Here is a 9993-nt window from a genome sequence, read left to right on the forward strand (position 1 = left end):
AATGGGATTTTTTCAATGTAAGTTTTGTAGCATTTTTTTCATCAAGGAATGCCTGAGTGTCGTATCCCTTCTTGTTGCCTTCTCAGCTTTACCCGGCTTAGTAATAAGCGATGCGGGTCCCTGATCGATCGAAGTTAACCTGGGAATCCATTGCTTTAATGTTCACTTATCCGCTGATAGACCTAGTATATCCACCTGATCCTAATTAATAAAGCAAACTGGGACTTTTTGAGACCTGTGGTGGTCTTTGTCAGTTTCGTTTTAAACTACCTGCTTATATCTCAATATTTCGTTCCCATCCACTGATGCTTGACTCTACTGCTTCAAACACAAAGCCCGTGTTTCAGTGATGGGGTCTCGGATCGATCTTGTTTGCCGCTTACTGTTAGTGAATCTATCCACGATCCACCAGCATATTTTGTCGACCTACGTCTCGCCCAAGGGATACCTCGGGGTCACTGTCCACCTTATCTCACTACCGCCAGTATTTTGCTCCCATGGTAACAAAAAAGAACAAATCTTTGACTTCAAGAATCTACATAATCTTTTGTACTTGTTGTTTGAGTAGCTTTGAATGCACACGTCGGGAAAGAATAGCTAAATGTTTGCTTGATAAAACCGCCGATTATTCTACTGGTAGAAAGAAATATTGTTTCTTTTTTTTCTTTTTGAACGATTTATGGTTTTAACCTTTGTGTTCTTTAGTCTGTAATCGTGAAAGCCACAACTAGAAGATGATTTATTTCTGAGAGAAATTTGTCGGTTTTGTGTAGGAAGTCATTTGACCAAGTTTTTCTCCAGTTCTTAGCATCGTCAAGCACGCCTCTTCATGTTCATCAAAACCAAAAAATTATGCCGATGAAAGGCTTCCCATATCGTGTAGATGCCTCATTGGGCAGAATTACAATGAACGCGAGTTGGTTTTTGTCAAAGCAAACGAGCTTCTTTTTAGTTCGTTTTGGATACACGTGACTACCCATATTTTCTTCTAACTAAAGCAAACATTCGAGGCGCCCCAAATCGACAAAGAAAAACGGAAGACTGAATTGTACCATGCACCCAGCATTATCATATCTACACTCCGAAAATGGCTATATCTTTCGTTTTCAACCGCTATACCAGCGTTTTGTTTGGTAAAAGAAAAAAATCAATGCGTATTTCAGACAACCGTTTTGTTTGCATTTGTAAATCCAGCCCATTCAAGCATTAAATAGTAGTTGGGCATTTTTCATTGAATTTCATAGATTTTATCCATTCAACACCACGAGTTCGTGTTGTGTTTACCTAATATTAACCTGGTAATGTTCCCATTCCATAGTCCTCGTTCATTATCTTGCGTATAATTAATTTAGATTTCCTCAACCGCATCGATTTGGCCATAGATTCTAGACATCTATCGTCCGTATTAAGAAATGATCCATCCCTGGCTTGAAGAAACTATTGTGAGAAATTTCTTGTTCGTTTAACAGCTGTGTCTGTCCCAATACGATTCTTATCTGGCTATTCAAACACGGGGCCCGATTGTGCAAGCTTTCTGTTTCGACATGACGTTAGCTATGTTTTTTTTTTCTAGTTTAATCTGCACTGGATTATTCCGATATAAAATTCACAATGGAAAAAAATCAAGCCCAACTTCACCATATCCAGTAAAACAAAGTAATTTTATTCAGATTGTCTGGTTCTGTCTATTTTGCATATAATAAGAATTATTAACACAAACTTTGATTTACCGTGTTTCCCGGTAGTGTCACACAATTTAGAGGTACTTACACTCACGTTATTTATTTCCCAGATTTGTTTCCAACCTCATCCTGACTCCTACTCCTAGTTTATTTCCTGTAGAGGCTTTGCGCGGTGGCCATCTTGCAGGGCAGTTCTTTTGTTCCATAGGAAACCTCCTTGATGCATACCCTCTAGAACAAAAGTATTGGCCTGCAAGGTGGCAGCCATGTAAACCTCAATGCTCCTCCCATTCTTGCTGCAATCTCGGCGTGGATTCTACCCGTACTAGCCAATTTCCAACATTTATATTCTATTGCCTCATGTTCCCAGAATAAGTGTAAAGCATGAAACATGTTTAAAAGATGACTTGTCAAAACAATATCTTGAGTATTCTTAATTCTAAGAGGGGAATCTCAACTTCATTCTGAAAGTACTTCAAAGTTTCTGAATAAATTTAGATCATAACAATGGTGTAAGCTACGTGCTATTTCCACTTCAAAATGTGTGCGGCCATTTTCGTTTTAAACATTACTTACAGAATAATTTTTTGTAAATATATTACACTTTATACAATATTAACAATATACGACAAGTTAGTTTGCGCTGTTCAGCGTGACTGCGTTGCACAACGTGCATAACCTATTGTCCAAATCATGTCCAGTGTCGTGACTTTGTCGTTATCATGTCACGATCAGGTGATGATGACGTTCCCATCACATGGTCAGTACGCCCATCATGGATGTTGCGCTTCTCTCTTGGTCAGGGTGTTGTGTCTCAAAGTGTCTGCGGAGATCCACTTTCCGTTGGAAGGCACGCCCACAGATCTTGCATCCAAACGGTTTGTATCCCGTGTGTTTACGGCTGTGCGTGATAAGGTTCGAAGACTGGCTGAATGCTTTACCACACACGAGGCATTTGTGTGGCTTCTCACCTAATGCACGGAGAGAAAAAATAATTGAATATTGAGTTCTTTGTTATAGGGATCGATCAGCATGAATTTAGTATTCGACAACCATCGATTGGAAATCGGATTAATTGCTAATTTGACGGAATAAGCAGAATTATTTGATCTAGATAAATTGCTAAATGTCAGTCGATTAATCCGTAATATATTAAAGGATGGTTTCGATAGATAAGATCCAACGTGTTTTATTTATTTGATTTATAACAAAACTGCTCAACAGTGATCCTTGTGTACTGTGGCAACATTCCCAGTTGTCCTCTATGAACACTCAAACAAACGAGCCAAGCACTCAACCACTTCACACAAACCTAAAATGACTCTCGCTCTGTTCTATTTCAACTAGAGTACAACAGACAGCCACTTGAGAATACTTAACACCAAAATATTGGACTAATGAAGACCGTGTGACCAAACAAAGAGCCCTCAATCTTGCCAAAGTCTTGTAACTTCCTCCTTTAAAAAACGTACAAGAACTTCAAAAGCTGCCAGGCACTCTGTTTATGCTGTAACTTGCCCTGGGAGTAAGGTGAAGTTTTAAAAAGGAATTTTAAAATCAATGTTACTATTTTTGGCTGGTTGACCTGTTAAATAAGTGTCCTCAAAACGAGGAAAGATCCGTACATGACAGGAAATATAACGCTAAAAATCTGCTTGTTCTGACAGATTGGTTTCAAAACGTACTTTTTTAAAATTGCAGAGCCGCCAAAATTATTGTTCAAAGGCAGGAACATTTCAGCTTGAACATTTCCAGTTGAAATTCCGGGCCAGATGTTTTCACGACAACATCTCAAATGACAGGGCGCCTCTCCCCGCCACTATTACACGGATTTCAACCAAATTTGTCGGGAGCGGGGGTTTGTAACCAATTTTAGAGGGTGTTCTAGCGTGCAGAGTCAGTTTTGTTGGCGGGCTCGTTGGTGCGTATGTACCCGCCTCGCGGCGTGCCTTATAGGTGTCTCGCCACTATACCCCTCCATCCCATCTCACCTCAACCTCGGCTCGCATAGCGCCTCATGCATGCACAAATTAACAGCAAAAAAGCCAACACTTCTCAAGTGTAAGAATCAGGAAGATGCCGATATCAAGACGGGGCGTCTTAAGTCTTAAGTAATAGTCGCTAAGTCACTTGTGACGGAGACAGAAGTGTCTGTTTGCTACTCGAGGGATTTGGGAAACCGTCTTGCCGTAACTAATTCCACACAGCTGCGGCACCCGATACGCGCGCTCATGCCAGGCCGTGCGGTGAGTAGAATTACCGGTAAGAGTGTAGCGTGGTCGGTCCGGTGAACTGCGACTGGGCCGCGGAAGTTATGCTCGGTCGGGTTCGCCACCTGCCGAAAGGGAATGTCGTTGTCACAGATACGATGTCTCACGTCGCCCGCACGGTGTAAACCTTTATGATGGGACGTGTGGCTTGCTTGGTCCATAGAGACAAGCAAGATATTGCCTGGTAACTTAAGCGTGCATTGGCAAACAATATAATAAGTTTTCGACAACAGTGTCTTATGGGCCGTCTGTTGGTGCTGTTCAAGGGTATTATTATGCAAGTTTTTCAGCGTACAGGAGTTCATTGTTTGGTGGCTTCCCTCAACCAATCTTCACTATATTGTTTTGTAGCGTCTCATCAATAAAATAATTATAGACTTTAATCGTAGCAATTGCATTGATTTGTGGAGCGTCTATCATTTCTACTAAAATATTTTGCACAATAGCAAAAATCATCTGTTTAGATTTGGAAAACACTGAACTCTTCCTTGCACATGCCGTGATCAGTCTGAAATGGCTTCTGAAATATGGTGGCACTTTAATGGACAAAAACTCGACTTACGTGAAACACCGCGCCAACAAAGAAGACGATTAATTGAATGAAAGACAAAATCCGAAAACAGAAACGGACATGACTGCAAAAAGATGAGGGTACAAAGCTGGGTTCATTTTCATATAGGATGTAGTCAGTTCGATTGTCGACACATGTACCTCATCGAAATCCTTCGAGATTCCATTTTGGCATTCATATAGTACATTGACCTCGATTGGGATCATTCGTTTTTATACTGGTTCTGAGTATTGTCTGTTAGTCTTGTCATGACAAGTAGGAAGTGAAGTGTTTTATGTCGTTTTTCCCATGTTGTTAAAAAAATGAGTGGTCTTTCGACCATGTTTTTGAGACGACTGAACTTGTCATTTTGGCGCTCCATATTGTAAAGGTGCATCTGCAGTGGCAAATGTGCCGTGGGGTTCGGTTATGACGATGTAAAGAGCACCGGCTGTGTATCGAAAATCACAACAGAACTACGCCTAACGCAAATTAGTCACCTCATCACCGCAAAAATGAGAGAGAATAAATCATGTGCGAATCAAAAGAAGAATCAAATCGAGCAATCTAGCCTACAGCTATTTCCAACACCCTGGCGATGCAAGGCAGGAATAGCGAGAACAACTTCGAAATCTTCGATTTTTTTTGACAAACGTCAAAGCAGCGACCCATTTTTTGTCAGGCCTGATCCATCAATCTTTCAAATTTCACACGAATACTGCACATCCGAGCATGTGCGAGATTTCGTTACTGCCACACCATCTCTGACCCCCTTTCACAATCACCATATCCTAACCAGACCCGTGGGAGAGCGATAGGCGGAGGAGAGACACCCTAGCTGTACTATACCACCCACCCCACGACTGCGGTAGTGCGGCGTGGGCAATTGAAGAGCCGCCCCAGAAGACCACACTAGTTCTCCCGTAGAAACTCTAAGACACGCTCGTATTAATAATGCAACACTGAGACGGGAAAGTCAAGAGTGGTGTGTACGACATGTCGAGCCCTCGAAATAACACAGGCATTCGGCCAACATATTTCAAGCAGGACAATTGCTGACATAAAGGAGTATAATGTAACATCATCTGAGAATTGCACAAGAAGGAATGTTTGTGTGAATTGCAATATACAGCCTTATAGTTTGTAAACAAAACCTGAAGTTTATATAAAGTTATATCTTTTTGTAGAATTTGTAGGAATTCTTCATGTTTAACAATGAAGGACCGGGCCCCCACGCACATTACTACTTACACCGATTTCCATTGAGATTTATCAATACATGTTTATCAGGAATTTCATCGATATTTTTTACATTCTGTCAATGATTCCGACCCTATTAAACCAGGCCAATCAAATCAGGACTGGATTGAATTTCTGTCTATAAAGACTGCCTCCCTAACACACCAATATTCTCTCCTAATCTATCAGTTTCATGTCAACATCCAATTATCGTCTCCTTCTGACCCGTCTGGCCCCATTCTTCTCGCAAGATGATACTCATCTTGTCACTTAAGATCACACCAACAGCTTTCTGAATTAAGCAGTGCAAAACCACCACAACCCAACGACTGTTTTATGCAGCCACTTAAAGTTTTGTTGACCCCATAAAAAGTTAAAAATGTCTTTTTGAGGGTAAATGAAGCTTATTGCTTTGGTTATTCTTGATGGTTCCCAGTATATGATTCCCATCATATGTATGGTTATAATTGATTTTACAGACAAACCAAATATATATATATATATATTTGAAAGAGTTTTATTCAGCTCTTAGCTCATTCATGCACGGGAACGCTGATGTTTCTCAACGATTGTTTTTTTAGATACAAAAAATCCATTAAAATCAGTGACGCGTTGGATTAATTCAGCAAACATATGGCTACATCTCATTAGCATCCTAATTTGCGTTCAAGTATACAAATAGACAAGGAATTGTATGTTCAGTTTTTACTGCTGGTTGAAAATCGAGATATTCTCTCCTTTCCAAGGGAAACTATACATCAGGGAACCATCCGTTACATTGTGGGACAAAGATGCATTATAATGGACTTGTCGATTAATATTTATAAATTTGGTAGAAAAAAAAGGTACGGGTGTTAATTTGTAAGGCGCCAGTGGACAATAAAATCCTTGTTTTGGAACATAAATTTGTGAATATCTTGATCCTTCCTAAGGTGTAGCTGGTCGCACGTCAATCGTTTTAGTCTTTTGGACTGTTGACAAAAAAACTACCTTGTCACCATATGGTGTTTTAGACTAATAAAATTGAGCTTCTAATTACGCTATAACGCTGACCTGCAAAGGAATTAACTTGTACCAGCCTAGCAAATTGATTTCACTGGGTTTCTTCACGAGAAATTGAGCCGTTATCATTTTTTTGCTTAATTTATTTAATTTCTGTTACATTCAAAAATAACTTTAGGAGAATATTTACCCAAGAGTTTAGACAACTGGTGCAAAAAGTTTGAGCAACAACCAATTGTGTTTGTTGGGTGTTTTCCGTGGATAGATTTTTATTTTATTTGTCTCGTGTACTCCTGTCAAGTTCAGTCATGTAACTCACCTGTTGCTTGAAAAAAAAACTTCTTTTTTGGGGGGGGGGGACTGAACAAGCGCAGACAAAATTCGCGTTTTGAGAAAGCGGGTTGCCAGGGACACAAAGCATCAACCACAACAGTCATCTCACGTAGATTACGTTAGACTCCAGCTCCTGTTATTGTTCAACATTTTGAGAAGATTAAGTGCTTTGGGGTTGGGCTGCATTACCCTCTTCAGCTAACTTTACCCCCCCCCCCCTAATCCCATGTCTTCAAGTGATTAAGCTTGATCTGTTTTGCTGTAGTTGGTACAACAGAAGCAGTGTACTCATATCTAGGGCTGCTTGTTCGCTTATTGAAAAGAAAGTGCAACTACACGGGGCGAAGTCGCCAGTACAATGGGGAGGGGGCGCAGGGGTGGGTTTTCTCCATGGTGGTTTTGGTCGTCTTTTGAAACCTGCATCTTTGCCCTGAAAGGATTTGGTCAGATTTACATGTTGTGGTTTGCAACTTTTAGGAGAGGACTCCAGCAAATCTGAGAAAACTCGTGATTACTTGTTTGTTCCTTCAAGTCGAGGAATATCCGAGAATTGGGTTTTGCTTGAAAGTATGACTAATTAGGGACTCAATGTTGGGACATTCTATCTTCGGGGGGGGGGGGCATCCCTCTGGCCATTTCTAGACGTTGCATCCAGCTCAATTATAAAGCCTAGGGGTATCTTCCAAGCCAAGATACAACCCTTTAATCTTTAATGAACTTTACCCCCAACAACTCTGGCAATTCACATCTATATGTTTGATTTAAAACAACCGTTGACGTCTTGCCTTGATTTGATCTCTGTACATCTTGAGATATCCCTCTGGGAATGACAAGACTACAAACAATGGATTCCAAGATGGAACACGGTTAGGATATCGGATATAAACAACAATACTGCCCTATTGACAAGTGACTGGTTTGAAGATTGTAAAGGTGTGGTTAAGGCACCCATCGATTTTTGTTTGGGTGCCCAAGGCACATTTCCTCAAGTTGGTTTTCCTGTAGAAAGGTTCTTTTTCTCTCTGTGTGTTAAGCAGATTACATTACAACATCCTCTTTCATCCTTCTGTCAATAATTCTCTTTCTACACGTCACAAATTCGCCGCATCTACATCCGGCTTCTTACATGTTCCCACATCCTTTCCACTGATCTTTTATTTCTTTCTTATCTCTCATTCTTATGCGTAAAGCCAAATGGCAAACTTCGGGAATGTCTTAAATGATAATAATTTTATACAAATTCTGCAAGAGTTCAGACATTTTTTCTTCATTACCAACAATTTAATATAATAAAGTTGTTTTCAAATCTGTCATCGCTTCGATTTCTCAAACCCAAGATGCTCCATAAGATTGTTTCCCTTACCTGTGTGAATATAAGTGTGCTTCTTCATGTCAGACTTCTGGTGAAATCGTTTTCCGCAGTACTCACAAGGGTAAGGCCGCGTGTCGGAGTGGATCAACATGTGAGTCGATAAAGTGGATGATCTCTTGAAGGTCTTGCCACACTGCTTGCAGTGGAACGATCTCTCCTGGCTGTGAACTGCCCGGTGCTGACTCAAGCTAACGGCGTGACCGAACGTCTTGTGGCACAGGTCGCAAGCATACGGTCTCTTGCCGCTGTGTGACCGGCGCACGTGAACCTCTAGTCCATGAGGGGTACTGAACACCTTGTCACAGTCCAGGCAGGTGTAAGTACCATGTTGGCCGGGAGAACCACACAGTGTTGGTGAAGGAGTGAACAACTTCCTCTCGGAAGGAAGCTCATCAGAATCCGAGGAGAATCTTCTCTGTAAAGGTGGTCGGTCAATCCCCCACAAAATCCTTGAGGTCTGAAACCTGCCACATCGGGGAGTGTCGGGGCATAGGTGGGAACATTCACTCCCAGCTTGGCCCTGGTACCAGTTCATATCCTCAAGAGAGAAGGACTTTAGTAAATCTTTCTCGATTTGTGCAAAGCGGGCTCTGTAGACGTCAGTGTAGCTAAGGCGGGCCATCTTTCAGAAGCTCAGATATTTCACGGCCTGATAAAAGCCTGGGGAAGAAAGCAATTATCATGCCGTGCATTATTAAAAGTTGCCATGTTGATTTACCCCCAACCGGATGTGTGAACAAATTACTTGAAAGAGTGATCTTATTTAGCAGTGACGACAGACGGTCCACATTGAGCAGCAGTGATATACCCTGCCATAGATTTTAGATTCCCTTCAAAAGACTCATGGGTATTGTGGCAATCTTGGAAAGAATAATTTACGGGAAATGGGGATGATTTGAAATAATAAAACCGGAAGAGATGAGTAAAAGAAGACCGCAAGATTCTTCTAAATGAATAATTGCTTTAAACGCCTATGTAACAGATCCAATTACAGCCCATCAACCCCTCATTGAAACGCAAGTCTTTGATGAAACCGCCCCCGTCGTTAATTGGTCAGCTATTAAGTCAAACCACAATGGGCGTCCCTTTATCAAAGAAAAGTAAAGATAATATCCAATCCTTGAGCTGGGTACGCTCGCTCGATTTTTGAGGGTTTCAATACGCATGCCAATTTGAGGTCAAATTTCCATGTCATAGACAATTCGTCCGAAGCTATTTATAATTTTGACATAGAAAACAGGTCAAACTATAATGTAGTATACTTTAAATTATTTTAACATTCTGTTCAACAAGGAATGTACGATAAATGATATCAAGTTCACATTAAAATTTTGAAAAAAGGCACGCTACTTTAGACCAATTTCTTGGTGATCAGAGGAATACCCTTTGCCTATGCCAGTAATTCCTTCTTATCAACACCTGTTTTTTTGATCAAGACAGGTGCATTTTAATTGATCGTATCCGATGCAATCACAGCCCAAATGCTGACACGCCGATTTTCTAATAAGGAAAGCGTCTCAAGAAAAAAAGCAAACGAAATCTGTA

The 9993-nt window shown here is 40.8% G+C and overlaps 1 protein-coding gene and 1 pseudogene across 2 annotated transcripts in view; one reads left to right on the forward strand and one right to left on the reverse strand.

Moving 5' to 3' along the window:
* Positions 1 to 1642: 1642 nt before the first annotated feature.
* Positions 1643 to 9131, reverse strand: LOC147797522 (uncharacterized; annotated as a pseudogene). Its single transcript, XR_015427201.1, has 2 exons — positions 8440 to 9131; positions 1643 to 2653 (listed from the first exon to the last, which is right to left on the reverse strand). The product of XR_015427201.1 is annotated as an uncharacterized LOC147797522 (transcript).
* Positions 9132 to 9291: 160 nt separating this feature from the next.
* The window catches only part of LOC110976426 (uncharacterized), an 11192-nt gene continuing 10490 nt past the window's right edge, over positions 9292 to 9993 (forward strand). Inside the window, exon 1 of the mRNA XM_087143534.1 lies at positions 9292 to 9295. Coding sequence (XP_086999660.1) covers positions 9292 to 9295 — 4 coding nt within the window. The remainder of the gene's footprint in view (positions 9296 to 9993) is intronic.

The sequence above is a fragment of the Acanthaster planci genome, linkage group LG11 (genome assembly GCF_054643075.1).
Source record: "Acanthaster planci isolate LZ-2023a linkage group LG11, COTS_SCS, whole genome shotgun sequence".
In the NCBI taxonomy this organism is placed as follows: Eukaryota; Metazoa; Echinodermata; class Asteroidea; order Valvatida; family Acanthasteridae; genus Acanthaster; species Acanthaster planci.